Source organism: Simochromis diagramma, unplaced genomic scaffold (genome assembly GCF_900408965.1).
Source record: "Simochromis diagramma unplaced genomic scaffold, fSimDia1.1 OVJJ01000382.1, whole genome shotgun sequence".
NCBI lineage: Eukaryota > Metazoa > Chordata > Actinopteri > Cichliformes > Cichlidae > Simochromis > Simochromis diagramma.
In genome coordinates, this window is record NW_024386734.1 from 245,279 (window position 1) to 272,453 (window position 27,175).

At 39.4% G+C, this 27,175-nt stretch overlaps 1 protein-coding gene and 1 long non-coding RNA gene across 3 annotated transcripts; one reads left to right on the forward strand and one right to left on the reverse strand.

Annotated features, from left to right (window-relative positions):
- Positions 1 to 3,316: 3,316 nt before the first annotated feature.
- LOC120733462 lies at positions 3,317 to 11,692 on the forward strand. Of its 2 annotated transcripts, none has more exons than XR_005695840.1 (3): positions 3,317 to 3,467; positions 5,236 to 5,355; positions 8,112 to 11,692. It is a non-coding gene; the product is annotated as an uncharacterized LOC120733462 (long non-coding RNA). The 2 variants fall into 2 exon arrangements; XR_005695839.1 differs by lacking the exon at positions 3,317 to 3,467 and adding an exon at positions 4,453 to 4,574.
- Positions 11,693 to 15,005: 3,313 nt separating this feature from the next.
- On the reverse strand, positions 15,006 to 26,519 carry rasl11a (RAS-like, family 11, member A). Its single transcript, XM_040031607.1, has 9 exons — positions 26,189 to 26,519; positions 25,843 to 26,059; positions 22,516 to 22,572; positions 22,317 to 22,399; positions 19,219 to 19,259; positions 19,006 to 19,135; positions 18,739 to 18,814; positions 17,043 to 17,119; positions 15,006 to 15,749 (listed from the first exon to the last, which is right to left on the reverse strand). The coding sequence occupies exons 2-9, from the start codon at positions 25,997 to 25,999 to the stop codon at positions 15,603 to 15,605; spliced, it is 768 nt and encodes a 255-aa protein (XP_039887541.1). The 5' UTR covers positions 26,000 to 26,059; positions 26,189 to 26,519; the 3' UTR covers positions 15,006 to 15,602.
- Positions 26,520 to 27,175: the final 656 nt, after the last annotated feature.

The following is a 27,175-nucleotide window of genomic DNA, read 5'->3' on the forward strand; positions in this document are numbered from 1 at the left end:
AGCATCCACTGATGGAGGGCCCCTTCATTCTCAAGACTGACCGGCACCACTGCGTGTAGGAGGCGGAGGGATTTGGTGGACAGGAGGGGGTTCAACGAGGCCTCAAGCGGGACAAAACAAGTCTTCACATTCCATCAGTGGTGACAGCAGCTGTATACAGGCCTCTCAGGTGACATAACTCTGCGTCTCAAGGCCATGTTGCATATAAGTGGCCATGATTAGACAGCTGAAGTAGATGGGTTTTTAAAATAACTCTTGTGGACTCATTGTCACGGCTGGAGACTAATTGGTTAGTTTGAGGTACAAAGTCTTCCTAGCTAAGCTTAAACAAAACACACACAAAAATGTGGCATTGGCCCATTGACCCACACCAACACCCACCATATGAGTTTCTGTAATTAAACAAATGAGCAGATACTTCTTGGACACCTTGTTAGTACAATTGACTCCATCCATCTACCCACGAATCTGTCCATCCATCCTCTTAAACACTTATCATATCCCAACTATCATAAACCAAAAGGCAGGGTGACCACATAGTAAGGCCCTAGTCACATAGGCCCAGAGATTGGTCAGTTTTTAAATCACAAATTATCTGTGATTAACCACATTTTTAAAAAGCCAAGTTTAGTTTCACTAATCGCACCTGATTACTGCCACACCTGTTGAATCAAGAAATCACCAAGGCAGAACCGGTCTGATAAAAAATGAGGCGACCTAAAAGACCTCAATCACTCATTCAGGACTGAAAAAAGAACCCAAAACACCTTCTAAAGAACCGAAGTCCTCGCTTGCCTCAGTCAAGGTCAGAGTTTGTGATTTAGCAATAAGAAAGAGACTGGACAAAAATGGCATGGAGTAGGATAGATTCACAGTTTAACCCTTGTGTTGTCCTCGGGTCAAAAATGACCCCTAGGTGAATGGCAAACAAGTATATGGGAATCCCGAGGACAACACAAGTTAAGTTGTCATAGAAATGTATACAGGTAAGAAATAAACCACCTTGGGGTGGGGGTAACACCCAGGGTTATCCTCGATGTCCAACCTCAATAAGACAAAATCCACCTTCTTAGTTCAGGCCCACTGGACTCTTCCAACGCTGATGCCTAAAACATTGTGTTTCAACATCTCTGTTAACATCTAGCCAAATACAGTTGGATGTGTGTTAAATACAGTAGATATATCTTTCCAAGCAAACAGTTTTAAAGGATATTTACCCCAGGATAATAGGTCTATATTCCTTGGCAATATCACACCCTGTTAATGTTGCTGCAAGCTATACTTTGTGAATACCTCCACACTGTTCCTCAACATTTCCTGCACTTGCAGGGCATAGCCTAACATGAAAAGTACTATCTGATGGCTTGAGTTAAAAACAATATCTTTTCCACCAGGCATTATTGGTATTCACCAACCAGTTGTAGAGTTGTTGCTAGAGGTTTCTGGAGGTTGCTGGCTGTTGCTAGGTTGCAAAAAAGATATACAAGGCTGCACCAAAAGCCACCTTTAGGCGTTAGCAGATTGGCACAATCACCCAAGTTTGCATGATGATTTGTCTACAAAGAGGGAGACCCTTCACCTTCAAAGTCAAAATCACACATTTGTGAAATATGTTGGTTGCAGAGGGAAGTCACAGCTTTTACTGTGAAGGCAAATGGACGTTTGTCACGGATCGTCAATGACAACCCTGGAGTGCTGTACTCTCCACAATCACCAGGGCGGCGTCTGTGTTCCTGTGGTTCACTAGACCTCCACCCACACACACACACCTGCGGCTCATCAGCAGCTGATGAAGCTAAACAGGATTTAAGGTCTTGTTGGAGTGCTGTTCCTCGCTGGAGTGTTATACTTACCTGTGTTAGTTACCCCAGCGCTTTCACTTGTGTATTTTCCCATGGTCCTTTGTGCTCTATTAACGCCTTTCTCCATCTCCTTGTTTACACCTCCCTGGACCTGACCTGAAAGAGTGTGAGTGAGTGTGGTCATGGTGTTGGATTGGACTGCCCCGGACCTTCCCCTGGACCCCCTTTTCCCTATCACTGTATATATGTACATAATATCACTGGTGTGTAAATAAACCTCTGTCTGAGTGCACAGTTGGAGTCCTGCTTTTGAGTCCAGCCTCAGCATCCTTGACAATGTTGTTGCTGGTTCCTGGCTCCTGAGGTGTAAGCAGAAGCTCCATGATCCTCCTGAGCAAGAAGTTTGAGAATCCAGGGCAGCAGTTCTTATGCATTCGAATAAATGTGGTTTGAATGGCTGGTACCTGCAGGTTAAATAAGTGAACTTCAGTGTGAAGCTTGAAATGTGCATACAGTCGACCACCGCCTATTCACAGCTTCACCTATTCACAGATTTTTTCAGAGCATATCTAACATTATTCACAAATTATTTGCATTTCATTTTCTCTACTAAATACACTGTTTATGATAAAAACTGATTTACTCATTTTGAAATATTAATTTAAATATAACAAAATATAAATACAATTTTTTTTCTTGAAAATGTAAATCATCTGAAAGTCATATTTGTTTCATCTGTATTACAGGCAGTGAGTAAAACAGTCATTTCTAGCCACAGATGGACATTTGTACTGTGATTAAACTAAAAAGCAGACGTTCAAGAACAAGATTCATTACTCTGTTTCATTACTTTGGTTTAAAGGCACTCAGTCTTACATTAGCTTGTGTTGAAACGCCATTCAGTGCTTTTCTTTTCTGCTTCTTCCTTCTTTTTTTTTTGCTTGTCTGCCTTCAGTCAGTTGAAAAATGTGACTTATCTGATGCAGGCTGCAATTTGAACACACATCAAGGGAGGAATGATGACAGCAGGTCAGAAAAATCAGAGGGACTAAAGGAGGACTCTGCCACCCAGTAAAAAGCGCACATCACAGCGTCACGCTCTGCGACACAAAGAACTTCAGAGACTCCCCTCTTTCTTGAAGGATGTGTTTGATAAGCCCATAAGCGGCATGATTCACCCTCCCACTCCTCTCTGTCTTTCACCTCAGCCTGTTTATCCTGAAGAGACAGCCAGAGGCCTAACAACTTAATTACCTCGCTGGAAGAGGCCACGTTTATTAGTGGTAAACTCCCCAAACTAGCAACCAACCACATCCTTAGGGATTAACCCAAATTTGAGTTGTTTTCCATAAAACAGGATCACTGCTTCTGTTGTAACACTCAACTTTCTCTGGCTTTTGAAGCCATATCACACCATCAGATAGTGTCCAGGAGGAGGTTAGCCCAAGTGGTCCTCGAGCTAAGACACACACAAAGTTGGAGTGGTTGCTGTTTATTTGTCATGGCAACGAGGGGGTGTCCAAAAACACTTTGTAATCTCACTCTTAGCTTGAAAACACAGACAGCGCAGCAACATGAATCACCAGCTGATAGACCTTTGGGATAAGACTTGTTGGAGCTTAGACAGTTCAGGCCAATATTTTACTCAATTACGTCAGGCCACATGTAAGTATTTGTTATGATCTTTGAGTTTCTAGTTATAATCTTGATCATTTTATGTTATAATGTAATATGCTGTGCTCCATAAGTTAATCCTGCGTTGTTAGCCTTTTGTGTTGTTGTAAAGTGTTCATAGATGTCGTAAAGGGGGTGTGTATTTTGCCCGCATATGGGGGAGAGGAAAGGTTAGGCAGGCAAGTAAGCAGGATGTGGAGCAACAGTTTTTCTGACCGTGGCTGTTAAATGTTGTTTGCGTTGTAACATAAAGGGAATGTAAGCGGAGCTCCCACCAGAAGCATTTGTTTGTATTTTTCGGTTTGAATAGAGAATAAATGTTTTGCCCTTTTTACCTTCACCTCGTTTTTGCTACCGAAAGGCAGACAAGCAATTCAACAAGAGCACGAGTCAGAAATTTTACGTCCTGCACAAGCGGCAAAGAAGTACCGAAGGTTGCCGCTACAAGACTGAACCGACTTTAGCTAGAGAACTAAAGTTTTAACTGTCCCCTACATGGTTTTGTTTTTTTATATAATAAAATTAAAGAAAAATCCAGACCAGGATGAGGTAGAAGCAATATTGCATGGTCTTTGCAAATTTGATCCTAAATGAGCTCTCTCTGCATTATCGATATTTTTACCATGTTTATCAAACATGTGCAACTAGGAGAAAGTAGACAACATATACTATAAAAGTGAGAAGCATTCACTTTAGCTGGACTGGAGTTCCAGAAGTGCTTTCACTATTTCTTTGTATTTACTCAGATTGTGTAAGGTAACTTTTCCTCCCAGTGTTTCATGCAGAAAACACTGCTATAGTTTTGGGAGTTTTTATATCCAATTTTATCATATATATGTACAGTTGTTGTCAGAAATTTACATTCACTCATCCCCACTAATATTTGTTTAAATGTCCTTTAGCAAGTTGCTCCTAAACCAGTTGGTTTTTGATAGCCATCACCAGGTGTACCAAACGCAGCTTTTTTTTTCACTGACATATTTCTCTCTTCTCTCTCCTCTTGTTTTTTAACTACTTTTGCATTCGGCTAGTGTCAGTGTCTCTACTGGTAGCATGAGGCGGGCGATACCTGGACCTTACAAAAGATCTTTCAAATCAGTAAGTGCAAATACCACAGCGGTTGCTATATCTTTCAGCACCGTCTCAGGAGTATTGAGAAGACTCCATAAGACAGGCAGGTACTCTAGCAGAGCTGGACAGGACCGTAAGAGGTCTTTAACCAATCAGAAGGACTGGTACCTGATTCTTTGTGCAAGGACGAACAAGAAAATAACATCGAGCAGGCCACTGGTGTGAATGTCTCTGAACAAAATAATCAGAAACAAACTTTATGAGGGTGACCTTAGGGCCTCTAGTGGGCCCTATGCTTGAAGACTGGTTGGTATTTACCACAGAACACCAGAATTGGCAGGTCCACTACTGGTGCCTTATGCTTTTCGCAGATAAGAGCAGGTTCACCATGTGACAGATTTGAAAGGGTCTGGAGAAGCCGTGCAGAACTTTGTGCTGTCTGTAACATCATTCAACATGACTGGTTTGGCTTTGGGTCAGTGACGATCTGGGAGGCGTATCCATGGAGGGACACACAGACCTGCATTTTATTAATTTCCTCTTACGTTGTATTTATTGTTTTATTGTTTTACATTGCTATTTAATGTTACATTGTTTTATATTTCCATTTCTTGTTTTGTAAAGCACTTTGTGATTTTTTTATCTGTGAAATGCGCTATAATGTACTTTACTTTACTTTACTCTACAGGCTCGGCAACGGCACCCTGACTGCTATTAGATATCAAGATGAAATCCTTGGACCCATTGTCAGGACCCTACACTGTTGCAGTGGATCCTGGCTTCCTCGTGGTGCACAACAGTGCATGAGGTGAGAGTATGCAGGATAAAAGAATTCATACCATTTCTGGTCTTGACTGCAAGCTCGCCTAAACTGAATTCAACAGAACACCTCTGGATGGTCCTGGGCGATGGTCACCTAGATCTGGACCAGGTTAAACCTCAGTAATGCCCTGGTCCAGATATAGGTGATCATCCCCCAGGACCGTCCAACATTTCATTAGGAGCCTGCCCTGACATTGCCAAGCATGCATACAAACACATGGGAGCTAACCACTGAATGTCATTTTGAGTTGCCTCAGTGAAATTTCTACAAAATGGACCAATCTGCCACATCACTTTATTCACTATGATTTTCAGGGTGTCTTTGAATTCAGCTCTCTGTAGTTTATCATTTTCACATCCACCATATGATGTAGCATCTGTTCATGCCTAACACTCCATGTCAATATAGCATGATGTAGCATGCGATCGTGGCTCAAGAGTTGGGCGTTTGCCTTGTAATCGGAAGGTTGCCGGTTCGAGCCCCAGCTTGGACAGTCTCGGTCGTTGTGTCCTTGGGCAAGATACTTCACCCGTTGCCTGCTGGTGGTGTTCAGAGGGCCCGGTGGCGCCAGTGTCCTGGCAGCCTCGCCTCTGTCAGTGCACCCCAGGGTGGCTGTGGCTACAATGTAGCTTGCCATCACCAGTGTGTGAATGTGTGGATGACTGGATATGTAAAGTGCTTTGGGGTCCTTAAGGACTAGTAAAGTGCTATATAAATACAGGCCATTTACCATTTTTCACTGTTAAGATCTGACGTGTTTTCAAAGTGTTCGTTGAATTTTTTTGACCAGTGTATTTCTTCCTGTTTCAGTTTTCCATGTATGGACCATCTCTCTGCTCCTTGTCTGCCTTGTGTATGATCTCTATCTGGATTAAATTCTAGGTTTTAGATTGTACTTTGCCTCAGTGTGCTGTGTTTGGATCCTCTTCCACTATAACTGTTACACGGTCAGCCTAGCAGGAAACAGGGAAACAGAGATAAGAAAATCTCCCTACCACCGAGCCTGGTCTCATGCTAAAATGTGAGTCTGGAAATACATCCTTCAGAGCCCACGTTCTGAGCACATTCTAATTCTTAAACTTAACTCATCGTTTTCAGACCTGAGCATTAGAAAAACTAAAAAAAATAACTAAAAATCTGAAGATTATATAGATACAGATACAATAATATTGTCAAGGTACCCTAATTTCCCCATTTAAATACATAGTTACCAACGTCTATTTTATGTGATTTAATTAACCAGCTTCCAACCTACACTGGATCGCTCTTGAGAGATTTTTTCTGATAAATTAGCCCTCTTAGCTTATCTTGAAAAATATGAAGGAGAGAGCTTTTGAAAACAAACTGCTGATAAAGACACCATGTCACAGCTGGAATCCTTTTAAAAAGTTCAAAGGAAAGATGTGTATAGCCTCAACAAGCAGCGTTCTTCTGTTTACTAGCCTCTGTTGCTGCTGTTGGCCTTTAAATGTTCTGCTCAGTCTCCAGAAATGCTGCAGGAAGGGGGGGACACAAGTGAGAAAAGTGGCAGGCTGGAAGAAGGGAAATGGGAGGCTAAATGGGTCACCCACTGGGAGCTCTGGCTAAAAATAGAGAACAGAGCTCAGATCCTGTTCGTGCATTAACTCTCTTTATTTTCCTTTAGCCAGAGAAGGAGGGAAGATGCCAAAACATTAGGGCTGGTGTGTAACACAAAAAGAGGCAGTGTATGACCTGTTTGTATATGAGTGTTCACATTTTAGTGTTGCAGAATCCAGTAGTTGCAGGATTAAATTATTTTTATGTTTCTATGATGTTAAAGTGGGTTTTCCTGCAGCCTAGTCCAGCAGGTGGTTATCAAGCATGCTGACTTCAACGGAAAAAGGATCATCGTTCTCAGGTTTCAGAGTATTATAGTTTAAACGCACTTCTTAACATTGGACTGAAAAGATTAAGCAAACTATTCTCCTATCTCCTGTCTATGACTGATCCATATGTCGCAGTTTTCGAAAATCAGATTACATTTTGCTGATTTTGTTTGATTTTCTCCACGTTCAGTTCGGCCTAATAGGGAGAGGTGGGAGAGGACGTGACTATGATACAATTTCATGGACTCAAGTCACATATTATCAATAATATTATTTTTTTTAAAAACTGAAAAAAACCGAGATTTTAGGACTGGAAAAACAAGAGGTCGTACTCAGGATGGAGGCTATGTGACGACTCTGACAGAACCCTCTGAGTACAACCCACTCGTAGATGGATCTGAGGTAGAGGTCTTCAGTCCTCATCATCACCTTCATGGTAGACTGAAGGCAAAGAGTTTGCCTCCTGAATACTATTCACTAATACGATTGACCATATACAATGAATCAATAAACATTTTTATGGAGGATTTTTATCCTTTTTTATCCTCTAAAAACAGTGTAACCTTTTACAGCTAAATGACCTCAAAGGTGACTCATTCCTTCCTGTGATGTTGCTGTGCTGAATGTTTCCTATCTTGTCTTGTGATAAAAGCTGATTTATTTCATGTCTGGACAAACAAGCTGATTTTTGTGCTCTTGTCTCTTCTTTTATCTCTTGGACTTTGTCTTCTTTCAACAGCTGACGTGTTCCTCCCTGTTTTCCTGTCAGCCATTGCTGATATTTTTTTCTCTCTTCTCTAGTGCTCATTTTTATTGTGTTCCTCGTGTTTAGTTTTACTATCTACACGCTGCTACTCTCTTTATAAACTGTCTACATTTTCTTTCTGGTTTCAGGATCTTGACTCTATCCCAGACATGACCTCAACCTCCTGCTGCCTCCTAAAGTTAACAGAAGGATGCAACATACACACACACAGATTAATGCATGGACAGCTGGTTTATGTCTTCGTAGCTCCTGTGGCTGATGGAGTGCTTTCCCACGGTGGTCAGCAGAACAAGAACCCCCAAATACATTTGGTTCTGTCGGGTGGGCGGATTAGATGTTGGTAAGCTGAGACATTTTATCGTGGTCTGGTTGGTCTCTACATATTTGGGAAACAGTCACATTTGTGCAATTAGTCTGGATCCATTATTGTTTTTGATCATCTTATACTGAATGATTAAGGGGAGGAGGACATATTTTAATGTGATGTAGGTAAATACACATGCGGTTGGTCTTTCACAGCTCTATGGAAAGCTGGGCAATTTTGAGTCAGCTCAGAATTTGAGTCTAATAACTTTGTCAGAAATTTCAGATATTAACCCCAAATTCAGACTTCTCAATAGCAGAACATGTTTTGTTTTCAGTGGCAGAAACAAGCTTCCATAGCCATTGGATCCTCTCAAGAGGAAGTGGAAAATTTTGCCTGGGGAAAAGGATATCTGGAATACCCTGCTCAGCCTGCTTTCACCACAACCTAACTGGGAGATTATGTATGGATGGAATGCATACATTATCCATCTATACATGCAACATGTGTATATTGCATCCATCAGCTCAAAAGTTTAACTATTAGTCGAAATTGACAAATGCAGGACATGTGGAGAAGGGGGAGGACTTTATCATATACATTGACAACAGAATCAAACAAGATAAGACTGGGTTCATTGACTGCAATGATGAGCGTGGCTGGGATGACTCACCTTTGCCAAACTGAAATGTAGAAGCTGACATAAAGTGGTGCTCTCCCATAAACTGCATGTAAAATATGCACATAGCCAGTGGCTGTTGACATCACTCATTTACTCCTGCAATCTTAATAATTAATAATTTTGAAAACAGACATTATGAGCCAATGACAACATTCTCTCTTTCATTTTCTTGTCTCTAAATGGGACCATGAGGTGAAAAATTAACTTTATAGTGTATTTAATGAGAACTGACATTTGCGTTATCGTTCTCACGAAAGTGTTTACTGAGGTCATAGATCAAAAGAGCCAAGGGTTCAAAAACATGTGCCAGAGAAAAACAAACAAAAACGTTTAGTGGTCCACAAGTCAAAGTTTTTGGTTAAATTTTGATTTGCTAACTTGAACTCCTGAGAAAGTAACTTAAAATAAAGAACTTAAAATTTCAAGTTATTAAGTATTTTTGGATAATCTAAAATTTCTACTTAGGTCTGGCCAATCAGGAAATGCTTTTCCCTTTGGACTTCCACACAACCGGACTTCTGTTTGTAAGATCAGAAGTCAAACGATATTGGCCATTATGTAGTCTTCAGTTTACCTTTGTGGTTATTGCTATCTTGATTTTCTAACGGCAGGAGTGAGGATATGTAAACAAAAATGGCAGAAATAAACTGCAATAAACTAAAAATTCATACTCCTCAGAGTTGTTATGCGTTGTTAGCCTATAACCATGTTTTTTAGTGCTGTGAAGTCGGCCATTGTAGCATGGAAGACTGTTGATGTTGACTCACTTTCTGAGTCAGCCTCTAGTGGGCAGAAGAGGAACTGCAGTTCTTTGGGGTGGCTTTATTTTAGCAACTCCAGAAGCTTTGGAGAGTCATATTACAGTTCATGCAGAGTAGTGACATGTGTATCATATTGCCCCTTTATGCACAAAATATCACGAGCATTCAGCTACTTCCAAATATGCAGAGGAAATTATATATTTTATCAAAAAGCAAATATGGAATTTAAGCTCCAAGCAGCTTTTACTTGGTTCTAACCAGAGTGTTTGGTTTGCCATTGAGGTCAAATACAGAAGAATCTGTCAAGTTTGTCATATCCTGAGGCACCAGACTAAACAGAGAGGTTGATGGGACATTTTGAACAAATCTTGCTTGTTTGTGTTCTTCAGGACATTTTCCTATTTAGGCCATAAAGGCTTATGCTGAACAGGCTCGAGGAGGATACTGAACATACAGTAACGGTTTTGGTTCTCATTTTTCAGCACATGCCCAGACTGATTCTACAACGTGTTCATGTGCCAGCAGCTGACAGCAAAGTGAAGGCCCTTTGAAAGAGCAATGTGGGAAACAGAAGGGGTAAAAGCAATGGGTACATATTGGAGAGGGGCAAAAAAAAAAACCCATATGTGTGGTGCTCCTTTTTTGCACAAACACATGAGAACTGTAGGAGGTTCCAGGGTGCTCTATCTTACTTGGAAAGATGGATGAGTTCCATATGCTACTGTTTCACTGACTCTTTGCTTTCTATGGACTCCAGCAAAGAAGAAATATTTGTAACTTTGCCCTAAATTTCTCTTCTGGGTTCCCGTCTCATGTTTCTTTGCCAGCAGCTCAGGCTGCCAACTCTAACCAATGCTGAACAAGACTGCACATCCACACACTTATGGTCAAACCCTGGAAATTGTGCAGTTATGGTTGCTGATGGATGGTTTGTTTTTTTTTCCTTCACCCCAAGCAAAACCCAAATAACTGCTGTGATGAACATGTTTAGGCATTTTCTTGTTTGGTTAATTTGTCTGAATGTTTCTTTCCGCACGTTTTCTTGCTGCAATGAAACCAGTCAGTGGTTTATATGTGCTTATACATCGCTCAACAAAATCAGAGTAAGAAACTTCTGGTCAGTTAAGTAACAGAGGGAGTTGTTAATCATTTTCAGCTGCTTTGGTGTTAATGAAATTAACAACACTTCCACTTTTGCATTTGGTTGGGGTCATTGTCACCACTGGTAGCATGAGATGATAGATAATGCACTCAAGTACAAAACTAGGTACACTTAAATTCATTTCTTTTTTTTAAACTTGGCTAACTATTACGAATTATGAGGTCAAATGAGCTAAATGCAGACCCAGGACAAACAAAAGGTGAGCTTGAGGTGAAAGCTCATAGTTCCGGTTAGAGTGCCAAAACAAAGGAAACTGCACAAAACTCCAGGATCATATAACATTAGCAGTAAATTTTAAGAAGTTTTATAATGTTATAGAAGAGCTCAAAAACCTTTGTGGTTTTAGTTTACATGGTTCTCACTTTTTCATTTTTTTCCAGGTTTTCCACAAACACATCTGGGTACTTAGAGATTCTAAATAGTCCATCACATAAATGGTTGTCTGCCTCCCTGAAACAGCAACCTTGAACACACTCAAACAAAAATGCTTTTTAGCGGCCACTTCAGGCTCACTCCTCCTCACTCCAGTACTTAACAGAATTATTAGAAGCTATGTTGTGAGTATGTCAAGGCTTCACAATGAAGAATTCAGAAGCAGCTGGATAAATTATTCTGAAAATAGGAGGATCTATTATGTTGGGACATTATTCTTTTTCATTTTACGTAATCCTTTTTCGCCGTTTTAAAGTTTTAGGTCAGAAATAAAAGTGCACCAGTGTTTTATTGGATTCTAAAGTTGAATTCAATTGTGCAATTCAGTTTCACTGATGTAGCACGAAATCAGCCGCCTTAGGGCACTTAAAGTAAGGCAAGGCAAGGCAAGGCAAATTTATTTGTATAGCACAATTCAACAACAAGGTGATTCAAAGTGCTTTACAGAGACATTAGAAACAAAAACAAATAAAAAGTATGATTTAAAATTGATTAAAACAAGCAAACAAACTAACTAACTAAACACACACATTTCAGTAGTATGCAGTTTAGACTAGAAAATATGAGTTTTACTTTTTAGATCTCTGTCATGCATCAATATGAATCTCTTTTTTTTATAAAAGAAAGGAAAGCAGCTTGGTCATTTCAGTGTTGTTTGGAGTAATAATGAAACTGTCTTGGAGGTTACAATGGGGGTCAACAGAGGCTAAAAAGCACATTTTTGTCCTGGGGGACTCCTCAGGAGGTTAATCCTGTTAAGTCTTTGGCATCATCCTGTATGCCTGGTTGTATACTACATTTCCCACCCTCCACGATTCACTTTACCTTTTTTTTTTTTTTTATCAGTAGGGATTGACTCACATGGCATGCTGTTAATATAGATTCATCTGCAGAACTCAACATTTAGTAACTGTGTGGATGTTATTAAGACTTTTTCAAAAGTCTACTTAATCTCTCTCTGTGTCCTTACCCTAAAAGGAAACGGTTAGTGTAGGTTTGTTTTCTAAATCTAGCCTCGTAAATGTCACATTAACTCTCCATCGATCAAATAAACTTACAGTTAAAGGCCATGTTAGAGCAGAATACTGGCTTTGAGAGGAAAAAGGGAGGAAAACATAGAAATAGTCCATCCAGTGTCTTTAAGACAGACAAGGTGTGTGCACATCTGTCTTTGTGAGGGCCTAGAAAGTGAGAACAGACCTGGTTTTTAGGTGGTTTTAGGGTCTAAGATAGAGTAGAGCCAGGTTTTGGTGGTTACTTATCATAATAAAGGGAAAAGGAGTCCATGGGTGTCCTCATAAAGACAGAATATATGTGTGTGTGTGTGTGTGTGTGTGTGTGTGTGTGTGTGTGTGTGTGTGTGTGTGTGTGTGTTCCTGTCTAGCTATCTTTGTGAGGACCGAAATCTGCATTCTACCACACTTGTGAGAACCAGCAGTCACTTGTGAGGACACACAACCCGGTCCTCACATTTTTGAAGGCATTTAAAGGCATTTTTGAGGCTCAAAATGTGGTTTTAGTGTCAGGGTTACAATTAAGTTATGGTTAGGTTTAGGGTAAGGGTTAGGGTTAGGCATTCATTTTTAATGGTTAGGGTTAGGGTAAGGGGCCAGGGAAAGCATTATGTCAATGAGGGTCCTCACTAAGATAGCTGAACGGGGTTGTGTGTGTGTGTGAGAGAGAGAGAGAGAGAGAGAGAGAGAGGTATGAAAGCTGACAATTCAAATGAAAACATGAGGAAATTAAACTTAAAGTATGAAATATGAGAAAGTCCCTTTGTTTTGTAAATGTTCCCATCACTTCAGAGGATGTTAATTTCCTGGATCATCCCAAACCTGAAACCTTAAAGTCTTCAAAGTAAGGTTCACTGATTTATGTTATGGGAATTCTGTTTTGACCTCATAAAGGTCCTTGCAGTGTTACTGTGTAAACATGAGTCCCCACAGCATAAGGCATACAAACACACGCGAGCACACACACACATGCTTTTTGTCCCATCCATGGCTTCTCTGTAGCTTTCATAATCCATGAGCAACTCGGATTGATTCCACTACTTTAAAAAGGTCAAAGGGCAAAAAGTCACAAGTTGGGGTCAACAGACAATTTTTAAGCACATGAATGTGTGTGTGTAGTGCCGAAGGGCTGGGGTGGTGGTTCAGTGACCAACAAAGAAATTCCAGATGCTGAGGAATTTATCTTTACTGGGAATATGTTGTGTTTCAGCGAGGAGAGGTCATGAGAACAGCAGAAAGCACACACACACTCAAACACACACCACAAACAGCATCCCCACTTCCTTTTGGACCAATCCCTGAAAGCACAGACACTTTAAATCCATCAGTTCATTAACACTGTTGGGTTTTTAACCACAAACAGGATAATAAGATCAGGACTTGTGTTTCCCGCTGACTGTTATGCTCGGCGCAGTGTCTCTTGTTACCAAATAGCTGGGACTTGCCCAGAAATGCCTTCTCGTTGGGAAGGAAAAATCCTCTGGAGCAACATAAAACCCAAATAACACCTTAACCTTGTTGTTTAAAAGCAGCAGAGATGAAAAACTTTCCACACTTAGAGCCACTTAAGCATGAAGTCACACCTAGAGTTTGGATTGTGTGGACTGAGCTATAGTGGAAAAGTTTACTCTGTCAAAATCACAGGCAAAGTACAGAGTCAATGAGGTAGACTTAGTCATATTTCTTGTATTTTATATGGATATAAGTCATATGATATTTATGGTTTCACATATCTATATTAAATATCCATATAGATGATAATAAAGACAACCGTGATGACGATAATGGTGTTGGGAGTGATGGTGGTGCTGATAGTAATGCTTTAATTTATGAAAACATTGAACTATAGAGACGTTTACAGTTGCAGATATTAAAAAGTATCAAATTAAGTTTAATACATGTGATTTTAAGACAAATCTGAACTGGCAATTCATAAGGAACCCATCTCTAATTCCATTTTTTTGTGTTGTTCAAACTCTGGATGGGACGTTAAAATTCATACTTTTCAAAAGTACATAAACTTACATATGATGCAGAATTCTTTAGTCTCTCAGGTTTTATTTTTGGTATCCATATGTATTGTTGGGCCCTTTATAAATTTACCCCCTCGTGGAAAAGAGATTTATAAATCTTTATTTACTGATGATGGACAACCTCTGCTGTGCACCTGTCCTATGAAATAAGTGTATGTTTTCTGAAATATCATGTTTTAAGATCATTTTCAGTTAATGCTAAAATGAAAATGAACTAATTTACGCCATTTTTTTTAAGTTAATAAAATGGAAAATACCCAGATTTCTTGTATATTTTAAATTTAAAAGGACAATTACAGTTTAAAGTTCAAGTAAATTAACTAAATAACAGATATTGCTTGAATACAAAACATGCTTGTGTGTGTGTTTTATTATTGACAGCATTGATCTTCCATAAATATCAGGAGTTTATTTTGTTATAAAAGGACTTCCTTCCTGTCGTCAAATGCCAGCATTTGTCTCAGCTTATAGCCTTGAACGCCTGCCTCGTTGGGTCATTTCCTGTTTTAGTTCAGAACACCATGTCTCAGAGAGAAAGGAGACTCATATTTCATATATTTGGTTTCAAGAAACACTGAACTATGTCGTCATTCTCAACTGGATTGACCCCAGGATAGGAAAAAGAAACAAAACGATGTCTTTTGAGTAACATTTTATTCCCCAGTAAGTAAAAAACAAAACAAAACAATGAATATGTAACACAGTTGAGAGATGAAATAAGAGATGTTGAGTCATGTAAAACAAACCGGATAAATCTGATACGTCTTCGCTGTTTTTGGTATATTTAATTCACTTTGTTCACGATGTATTCATTGGCTTTTAACCGGAAAGAAATAAGACATAAATGTGTCAGAAAGTTCTGCTGCCTTTCATGACAAACATGCAAAGTTTCTGATACAACACAAGCTGTTTGTTTGGCCGTATCTGTCATTTCAGCTTTGGGCAGCGTCTTTGCTGTACTCGAGTCTGGAAAGAGGTTGTGTTGACCACAAGTCCCTTCCAGAAGAGCTCGCCTGCCAGAAAGGCTTTGCTTCATCCATCTGATCAGGACTCCTTGTGCTCTCGAGAAGCTTTGATCACCACACACACCATGTCTTTTCATGCCAGTAATGGCTCCATATCTCCAAACATAAAACTCTTCTTGTGATTTTTTTTTTTTCCCTTTGGCGTTTTAGCTCTTATTTCCGCCACGTGCCCGGCTGCAGGTTGTCATTTTTCAGCCAGTACTGCACTCAGATGGTCGTGGCTGATTTGACTTTGGAGGAGAGGACCTGCCTGAACCTCCTCTTCAGCTCCTGCATGTTGGGAGATTTGGGTCTGGCCAGGTGGAGTCCTCCTCTTCTCTTCTCCCCATTCCCTCCTCCCAGTGCCCGGATCACCTGCGGGACAGAAGACAGACAGACTTGCCAAAATGTAATCACATATGAGAACAAGTCAGTTTTGCTGCAATTTAAAACTGATGCCTGCTAAACTAATTCAAGTCAGTACTGGAAGAAAATTAAGTTTGAATGAATGTTTGAAATCAAATCTGGTTTATATTCCACTGGATTCAAACAAAGGCTTAGACTATGTTAAAATATCACAGAAGTTCAAACAGGTGTCCTGTTTTAAGATGACATTTAAGGGCTTATAATAATAAAATTGTTGTAAATATGTTTGCAGTTAACAGGAAACAAAAAAAAGGAATAAAGTTAAGTCTAAAAGTCTTTATTACTAAAGCTTATCAGGGAAACACAAAGATATTAGGCACTACAGAAAAGGTTTAGACTCTGTCAGCACACTTTCAGGAAAAGTGACACTTTTGTGGAGAACTGATTGGTCAGAAGGTTATATATGCAGTTACCACGACGATATATTCCAGCAACAGGTGGGGTAAGCCTGAAGTTACCTGGCTGAATTAATGACGTTCCTCCACAGTAAGTGTAGAGGAACAGCACGTTGACCATATAAGCTTGATACAATGTTAGTATTGTGTTTACTGCTTATTTTCACTCCCTTCAAAGGACTATTGCTGCTCAAAACACTGAAATATTTTCATGCATTCCTCATGTGACAATTAGCAGCACCCATACAGATCTCATATCCTGCAATCTGATAACCACTCTCCCAGACTCCATCAAAATTAAGTGAGTGTGACTTATATCACCACTACCACTTCCTGCCTTGTCATGTGAAATCTCTCAAGCGTTGTCTGTATTAGGAAAAAAAAAAACCTTATCCAAAAAATACACCATTAAAACCAAACTTTAAACTTAATGAAAGCTGGAATTAAAAACCAAAACAATGACCTGAAAGACTCAAAAAGCTACAGAGAACCGCAGATTTACACAATGATTCAACAAGCCAGCGTTTGGGAACCTACTCTCTGTAGCGCCACAAAAGGAAGCAGAAAGTCTAAACATACCCAAAATGAAACAAACCACTTGGGCAAAAATTACTCCACTAGAAAAAACAAATATACAAACCAGTCTATTATGGGCTTTTTGTGATCCTTTCTGGGCCAACACATGGTTTTCTGTGTTTTCTGTATTTATGGGCATCAAGGGGAAATGAAATCCATTTTCACAGAAAGCAGAAAGTCCCACATAGTTGGTTGGACTCAGAATACACTGATAGCTAAGTCAAATTCTAATATTTTGGACTAACAAATATCAGCAAAAACAAAGTCCCACCTCCTGACAGAGATGTAGGAAGGCAGCATGGACTCCTTCATGGTTTTCTCTGGCTGAGACCTCAAAGTAAACTCCTCCTGTGAGCAGAAGTAACATTCAGATTAGGGCCACTCTTATCTTTAGCACAGAAATGTAATTCATTAGATATCATGCAGTATATAGTTAAGATAAATCACATACTGTATATACAGGTCTGAGAAGTTAAATCAATAAAGGGGTCAAGATTTTTATTCATGGTCATATTTTTATGACCATGAAATTATTTACATAAAACAAGGTAAAGAAGAGATTGGCTAAAAATAACTATAGAAAAACTCTGAACTTAAACGCTGAGTTTGTTTCTTAGTTTGTTAGTTTTTATTTACATTTATTCGACAGCATTTTGAGCCATTAGTTGTTATATTTCAGCTGTAGCTGCTACTTGTTTTTATAGTTTAATTAGTCCACTTTCTGTTGCCTCGTCCTGTTCATTCTTGTTTCTGTGCTCCCTTGCTTCACGATAGGTATTCACATCATCTTTTACTTTGTTAGTTATTTGTCTCCTGTGTCTTGTGCTTGAGTTACAGTACCCTACTCTCCTGTCTCAATGTCACTGATCGTCTTCACCTGTGTTTTGCTCCACCAGTTCCTTCCACTTGTCTGATTTCCTCATGTGTATAAACAGTACAGTCCTTCCCCTTAGTTGTCAGTTTACCCTCGCTGTGCGTTTCTATGCAGCCTTAGTGTGCCTTTATTTGCATTTAGGACTCTTATGCCACATTACATGAAACAATAATTTTACTCATTAGTCTCCTTCTTTCGTATTCTCATGTGTATAAATAGTCCACTCCTCCCCCTCAGTTTTTGTATTTTTGTCATCTCTGCTCTTTCTGTTTCTTCATGAACCTGGGGTGCACTTCTTTGCATTTTGGAGTCTTATCAGCCTGAATAAATGGCTTGTATTTTGTTTGTCCACTCTCTAAATTTCATGGGTTATTTGAAAAAGAATATTTTATTTATGCTACCGTTGTCTACTTCACAATTCAATCGGAGTAGTGAGATGAAATTATGTTTTTTAATGATCTTAGTTGCACTTTCTAGACTCCACAGAGAGATAAACATATATGCTATTAACCTTTTTTTATTTTTATTTGAAACTACATGAAGATTTTCAGAGGATAGATGGTGATGTTACTCAATTCTCAACACCAGCTACCACTGTTGAGAATTGATAAGATTTAGTGATTCCAATTCAATTATCGATACTGATGGGCTGTGGTTGGCATTCATTCAGCTTTAAAATAACTCTGGATTTTTGGTTAGCTTAGCATTAGCAGGCTATCTGTGCAGATACTTGCAAAGAGCCAAAGTTGTGCTGCTCCAGTCTGCATGCCAAAATATCATTGGGCAAGATATTAACCCCAGGCTGCTCTCTGATGCACTTGCGCATAGAAAAAGCATTTGTATGAATCGGTGAATAAAGCATGTTGTAAAAAGTGTTCTGGTAGAGTAAAAGGAACCAGTCCATTTACCATTTAGTGGTAGGACATATTATGTGTTAAACATTTAGCCTTGTGATATGTTTTATTGCTAGTAGAGGACATTTTTAACACATTAATGCCCACAAACTGGAGCAGTCAGGCTTCCTTTTTGAAGAAATATCTCTTTTGATTAGTGGGCAAAGGTTTGGTGGTACAGAAGTAGAAGAAACTCCCACCTAATGAAGCTGCTAACGTCTCGCCTTCATCTGCAGGCACTTGTCGGGCTCGGAGCAGGTCACTTTTGTTGCCAACCTGCAGCAGATTACAGATGACACAACAGATTAGATTATAGGATTGGGGTTAGTAGGTGTCTGGTATTGTCTGGTCTGTCTTGCACTAAAGATTGAATGAACAGAAACAGAGACATTTAAAATAAAATAACTGAAAGAAAATCACTAGGTTGTTGTTTTTTCCAGGTTGTTTCTAATGATTGCATAACTAACCAGTATAACCGGTATGTTTCCAGAGGGGTGTATACGTCTGACATGCTGGTACAGTGGCTGGATGGTTCTGTAGCTGTTGTGGTCTGTGATGGAGAAAACCAGCACATATCCATCTGCCCAGTAGATTGACCTGCAGGCCCAGTTATCATAGTGGAGGTTAGCATAGTGCACTGTGTTTAATTCAAATTCATATTCGTGTGTTTCCAGTCTTACCTGTTGATCTGCTCCTGACAGTACAGACCCTCGGCATCGTCCTGTAAAACACACAGTAACATTCTGTAGTTCTGCTAACAGGTACTAGAAAGGGGATCATATTCAAATCTAGAACTTAATTTGAAATTCTCCTTCACACGAAGTTCTGAATAATCAGGAACCATCGTATCTTGAAGAACTTGCAGTACCACGCAATCCTAGAGTAATAGAGAACTTCGCGCTCTCAGACTGCAGGCTTACTTCTCGTTGCTAGAGTTTCTATAAGTAGAATGGGAGGCAGTGGCTTTGTCTTTCAGTCTACCCTACTGTGCATTTAGTTTTGCTGCTATAGATCCAGATTTCCCATCATAGACTGCTCCTTCAAGCCCCTTTTTTCCATTTGTCATTATTGCATGGCCTAAGTTTTGTATGTTTATGTTATCTCTCTTTTCTAATTTTATTCTTCTATACAGATACAGCCTCAAAAATATGCACTCACCCCCATTAATACTTGGTTAAAGGTCTCTAGCAAGTTGTATGTCAACCAGATACTTTTTGTCATCATCAACAAATTTGTGGCATAACTCTTTCTGGATTTCTGACCAATCTTCTTGGTAGAATTCGTAGAGTTCAGTTAAATTGGTTGGTTTGATGGCACAGACGCGGCTTTTAAGCATAATCCACAAAAATTGGTTTAGGTTGAGCTGTTGCAAGGCTGTTCCAGAAGTTTAATGCTAGCCTGCTTCATCCATCAAAACAAATTTTGATGTCTGTTTGGAATCATTGTTCTGCTCAGAGAATGAATTATATCCAAGTTTCAACCATCCAGTTGTTGATTTGTAATGAAGTTGAAGAACTTGGCGGTAGTCCTCCTCCGTTATTATTTAATTTACTTTGTACAATGTCTCAGTACCATTGGTATTTGGGCAGCTGCAAATTTGTCCATGGCGATGTAAAACTGACTTGACTAAGGAGAGTGATGTTTGTGTTCCAGCAGTTCATGGCAGCCTTCATGGTCCCTCGTTTTTTTTTTCTGAACATCTGAACTAGTTTCCTGTCATTTGAGGATGATTGTTTGGATCTTTTTCCAGACCCTGGCAAAGTGTTGACACATCCAAATAACTTGTACTTATGTACAGTTGTTTGAATTGATGATCCTGGAATCTACAGTTGTTTAGAAATGGCTCCAAGAGACCTTCCCAACCTGTGAAAATCTATAATTCTTCTTCTCAGATCTTGCTTGAACTCTCTCATTGTTCTGACTGTTGTCCATCCAATGAGTGCTGTCAAACAAATCCTTTTTATGCTGACAAAGGGAAACAACTAGTTGTAGTCAATCATCACTAACAACAAGTTAAAAGGCCTTTGTCTTGTGAAGTTAGTCACATGAATGTTTGTATATATTTGAGAATGTGTGGTTCAGAGAAAGTCTACAATAAATTCAGATTTGTACACCTAGTTCTTGTTGTTTAAAGTCATTAAAAGACCAAAGTTACAGTGACATTCTTGCGTATGCTCACGATGACTGGATTTCTGAACACAACTGTACGTGCTGCAGAATTGCATGCAACACGTCAGACCAAAAACAAAAAAAATCATGCCCAACACAAACAAATATAACTATTTCACACCTGTGATGTTATGATTGTTTAAAACCCATCCACGGTGATTTTCCTGTTCAAAGTGGCCAAGCACATAGTAATTGTACTAGAACGTTCATTTCCATGACTAATGCCTCCTTGTGGACACGTGCCAGCTGTTTCTGACTTTGAACTCAATCCATCAGACCACCCAATTTATTTTCTTATCTGAACTCCACCTACAAATTTACCAAGCAAAGTGTGTTTCCATTATTTGCTTTTTAAAACACCACATTTTAGAAAACACCCAATAAAAGGTTACGAAAAAGCCCTTAACTGCTTGACCTCGACACACACATTCAACACTCATGCTTCTCTCACACGTCAGGTATTTCTGTCTAATCTCTGAGAGGTGGTCCGGCCTGCCAGGAGAGACCTCCTTGCCCTGTTATCTCCCCCCGTGTAGGAAATGAGCAGCTCTGAAGCTTGGTTTTGTAAACAGGCTGTTGAGCAGGATAAGCTGTGTGGCACGTTGCACTCATTAAACTCATCATGTGTGAGGAGATTGTATTTGAAGTACTTCCTCATACTTCAATACTTTCCTAAAATGGCTTTGAGATAACTTCTTTTTTTCTTTTTTTAATGGGAATATTTGGGGACTTTGGGAGTACGAATTTTACTAAATTAGGCAATGATGCAAGAAAGAGATATCCCTTTGGAACTTTTTAACCCCACAAATTAAAGCTAGCACAGTATCAGATTTTCACATCCAAATTATCACAGTCAAGGAAGTTCACAACAGCATATTATTGTTATATCTACAGGATATTTAAAAAAAAAAACGAAGGAAAAGAACAAATGTCAGTCGTGTTATTGGCAAATGAATCTAGAACTATGTGCACAGAGGCGGGTAACTCTAATCATAATGGTACAAAAGCTTAGAAATAAAACAACACACTTTTAGGATATAATTGTATGTGCATCATCATCATCAGCTTTTTTCTGATTTGTTCCCCTTTATAAATAAAACATTTGAAGAGAAGGTAGGCGAGGCTTTTGTACCTGAGATAGCCAAACAGTGGCCTCGGTAGCACGTGGAAGAACGATACACAGCCACAGCAGCCTCCCACCTCATAATCATGATAAGTGACAATAATTACGAACTAATCAATAACAGGTCTCAGTTAAAGCCAGTGCCTTAATTTCCTGATGGTGGCTTACTTATCTCCTACATTTCTGACCCCATCAAGCTAACTCTAACTGATCTATGATCATTTATATACTCAGTGCTTCCTTGTGGTGTGGTTAAAGGACATTTTGACACAAGATCTGAACAAAGATGTTTGCAGCAGTTTCCCAAAATATTCTCTTTTTTTCAATTTTAACATCTAGAAATAGTTTGAATAACTTTCTAAATCAAGTTTGAAACCTGTCATATCAGCCGTCTGTATGTTTCAGTTATATTTTGGTACTTTCATGCAGTTAGCATAATGCAAACTAATCTCCAGGATGACGACATGGCTACAGCCCCCTGTTTACCTGGAGAGCGACACAGGGTGTATCCTGGATCTGAAGCGACACTTCCTCACCCTCCAGCGTGACCTTTCGGGAGTAGAGTGCCCCTGCAGACACAGAGATTGAGGCGGATTGATGAACGGATCAACTTTTTTTTCTATAACAGTGGACTTTTACAGAGGGAACTCAGTCAGTGAGTACAGTCAGATGTGCAGAAACTCACCTGTGTTTGCTTCATAATCACCAATGAACCTCTTGGTCAGAAACCTAACAATCAAAGCTAAAAAGAAACAAAAAGAAAAATTAGAGATGCAAAAGAAGAATAAAAAGTAACAAGAAGAATGAGCACAGAGTTTGTCCAGAATCCAAACCTCTGTTACAGAAAAATCAAATGCCCTGCAGTAACCTTTTGATCTATTTAACACTTTCCCCGAGCACTGCTACATAAGTTTGATTTTCAAGACTTTAGTATCTAAACAAAAGAGTCCAAAAGTCTGAAGGGAGAAATGATTCACCAATACTCAGAATTTGAATCATCTTCTATTGGTAAATGATTGCCTCATCCACCTCTGGGTGTTTGGATTCTGAACACTGTTTTTCTAACTTTCAGTCTTTTGGGAGTGGGAGTTTGGCTTAATATATCTATTTGGATACCACCCCATTCACTCCATCAAAGGAGAGGTTTATCTTTCTGTAGGCTACCAACAGATGACACCATGAATAATACATACAAAAAGGTCACTGGAGTGATTCAGTGACTGGATTTAAAACAATAAAGGACTCACAAGAGATATAAGCAACATAATAATGGTCCACATGCCTCAAGAGATAACTTGTAGCTTCATATTAACAACTATTGTTCTTATTTCAGATAAAGGCATGAAATTAAAGGACCAATACTAATCAAAAGGTTCAAACTGAAAGAAAGCTTTATTAGTTTGTGTGTGCATTGATTCTTTGCTCAGAGAAACTGAAAAAAGAAAAAAAAAAGCGCAGAGGTCCATCTCAGAGTCCAACATTTATGCTAACAGAGTCTAACATTTATGCCAACTGAGGCATGTAAAGTATTGACAGTACAATTAGAAAAAGACGGAACGAGTACGGACGGTTTGGAAGGGTTAAAGGGAGAAAGTGTCTTCTCTCTAAAAAGAACGTGGCAGCACGGCTTTGGCTTGCAAAGTTTCTTCTGAAAACCAAAAACAAAGTCCTTTGGACAAGCGAGATCAAAGTTTAGGTGTTTGACCATAATGCACAGAACCACGTCTGGAGAAAGCCAAACACAGCATATCAGCACAAACATCCCATTACAGCTGTCAAGTGCGATGATTTGCGCTTGTTTTGCAGCCACAGGACCACTGAGTAAATCATGACTCCTCTGTATACCAAAGGGTCAAATGTGAGGACATCTGGCCCACAGCTAAAGCTTGGGCCAAATTAGGTCACGCAACAGGACCTAAACACAGCAGCAAATCTACAACAGAATGGCTGAAAAAGACAAGAAAGCAAATTCCAGACCTCAACCTGGCAGAAATGCTGTGATGAGACCTTAAGAGAGCTGTGCATGAACGAATCCTTGCAGAGAAGAGTCAGTCACAATTCTTCCAGTTGGAGAAATAAAGTCAACAAACAATAACTTTGTGTTATTGCTGCTAAATGCTACAAGCTATTAAATCATGCAGTCTACTTTTTTTTCCACAGGCATGCAGAAACTCCTATGAAACTCTGTTTTTCACACGACTGCATTTGTATTAATGCATGTGTGAGTTTGTTCTTCTACACCCAGTGCTGCCCTAACCATGTAAAAACTTCTTCGACTTCGAGCATCCACGTGCTGTCTGATAAAAGGTTAAATGAATAGGCTGCAGTATAAACTTTAACTACATTTTGATATTTTAAAAAACATTAAAAGTATTTCTTATCAGCTAACAGCTTCAACATGTCATTTAATCATTGACCAGTGAGACAAGACACCTCTAAAATACTGGACATGTGGTAGGACAGCCATTGGAGCCATTGGAGCACCCACAAATCCTGGTTCCTATATTTCCCATAATGCAACCAGGTTGCATCTTACATTACGCCTTTTGTGTCAGGTAAAATGTTTTTGTCTTTTAACACCACAACTGTGGTTCATGACACCGATGCATCATAAAAGTGCAAGTCATAAACTCAAGTTAAGGCTCCCTTGGTGATATCACAGCGGCATCATTAGGGTGCATCATGTGGGCCACAACTACTTTGAATGTTTACTACTAACTGATGAACTGATCATTTCTGTGGGAATCTTTTAGCTCTTCCTTCGCTTTCTGCAGCCTTCTCGCTCTCATGTTCCAATCTGAGCTTTATTATAACTGTAGCTCAGTCTCTTACCTCCAGTGAGATAAATGAGCCTCTTGTACTAAAGCTTACTCTCTGCTGCTCCCCTGGCTGATCTGTTTAGTCTGTTACTGAGAGCCAGTGCTGCGCTTTCTGACTGCAGGGCATCAAATGTATTCTGAGAAGCCGCCGTATGCTTAAAGATTCCTGAAATCTAAAATAAAACAATCGAACAGAAGCTGCCATTTATAGTCTTTCCTTTCCTCATGTTGGATACTTTTATTCTGAAGGGTCCCACTCAGGTAGTTACATTATAGCAATATGTAGCTACATTTACTTATAGGACTATACTCAATGCCAATATTAAGCTGTTTTGATAGGTTACTTTGAGTGGATAAGATATCCAAATTACTCCCCATTTTTGACTTTTCAAAATAAGAGTTTGAATGCAGAACCAAGCACTACTTCCTAAAATATATTTTACATTTTTTTAAACTAATCTTAAAATAAATAGATAAACATGGATTCATTAACTGATGCAAATGAATAAATACACTGATAGTGGTATATATATTTTCTATGTTTATTTTGATTATGCCCTCTGTTAATGCCATTAACATGCCAGGCAATGCAAATGAATATTAGAGTGTGTGCCTAAATCTGGCACACACATATTTCTCCATATAATGGGTGCTTATGTTAATTAGTACCTCATGCACTTTTAACATAAAAATAAAAATACATTTGCCTAGCATGCACTAAAATCTTTGCTGCTCATCAGTTGTTTTTGTCCAAAATGCTTGAGTAAAGTTATCAGTGCATGGCTTTTAATTGTCAATAAATACTTTTTGATTCGTATAGTTTCTGTGAAATTATTTAGATACTTCAACTACAACTTGATATACTCATTAAGAGCCGTTAAAGTGGACGGAAACGAGTTAAATTGATCATGTAAACAATGGGATTTGTCGCCCCCTGGCGATCATTACCGGTATGCATTTTCGGAAGGCATTTGCAAATATTTCTACCTTAATTAATCAGGATATTTTAATTAGAACGGACCATGCAGGATTGTTCATAGTCGTCATGTTAAAATCCAAGCCACAGTTTTCCCAGAGTAGTTCCCCACAACGCGTCAAATCAGCTTTAGTTCCCGTGCAAAACTTCCCGCATTCATTTGAATCCTAATTTCACAATTCAACCTGTATAACCCCCCCTCCATTCCTCCCCGTACCGGTTTTCCCGACGTTGCTCGCTCCCAGCACCACAATCTTCACCGTCTTGTTGGGCACGCAGTCCAGCAGGGGGTACTCCGGTATGGGGACCAGCAGAAAGTTGCCAGACCCGCTGCTGTTCATGGTTCCCGGTGCAGGGTCGCCAGTCAGCCGCATTTAGCTCCCCTCTGCCCTCAGCTCAGCCCTGCTCTCACTAGAAAAATAAAAAACAAATCCCTGGACCCAGAGAGGGGAAAAATTACTCCAGCGCGCACATAATATCTCTGTAGAGAGGACACCGGACCTCCTGAGGTAGCCTGTGGATTATTCACGCTTCTAGCAGCTTTAAACGTGTTGTGAAATTACCATAGAAAAACTATTTTATCCGGGGAGAAAAATCCAAATTATCTTCCAAGTATCCCAGTTCCAGTTCAAAGTTTTCCTCCACTGAGTGAAACGCTTCGTGGACCCTTTTCACTCACTTCACAAACAGGCATCCCTGCCCTCTTTTGACGCCTGAAACAAATAAAAAAGAGAAAAGGATTCCGATCCGCAGCGATTCCAGATGCCTCTGACTGAGAGCAGAAAGAGGCAGAGAGGGAGGGATGTAGACTTTGAACCGTCCCCTATAATATTCCCGTGAGACCGGTCTAAATCGAGCTCCACTTCCCGGCCTGGAATCAGACATCCTGAAGCTTCTGGGAGCTGATAAAACACGTGATTAGTAAGTAACGAAGCTGCAAAACAAACACGCAGAGCAAGACGAGGCTCTGTGAGCCAAATACTAATATTAATAATAAAAATGTCTCCGTAGCTCATTCACACGTTCTGTGCTTTCATTGTGTTGGAAGACCATTTCTGTATTAATCACGTGACCTTTCCAAGGAGATTTTATTTTTTAACATTTTTGATTTGCACAGATAGACAGATTCAGTTGTAGTACAAAGTTTTGATCGGCATTTTTTCCCTTTTAAAAATGTTATGTATTCATTTATTTATGAGAATTTTTAAGCCCTCTACTGTTCACCTGTTTGTTCTTCCATCTTCCCAGAGACTTTATTTTTGCCATTGTTTGCCATATATTTTATCTTCATAGTTGAGTCCAAAATCAAAACCCACTTGCCACCAAGGTGTTACTAATAAACATATAACTGAGTGAAATGTTTTCTAGGAACCCAAACAAAAAATGTAAAATGTAAAAGTTTTGTAAAAGACACTTTATCAGGTTTAAAACTTATGTAAATACAGCAAAAAGTCAAGAGTTTATCTTAAAATTATTGTAATTTCGGTTCACACCCCTGTCGTAGATTAAAAAAAACATTTTAATACATTTTTCATTTCAAGCTTTTAAAA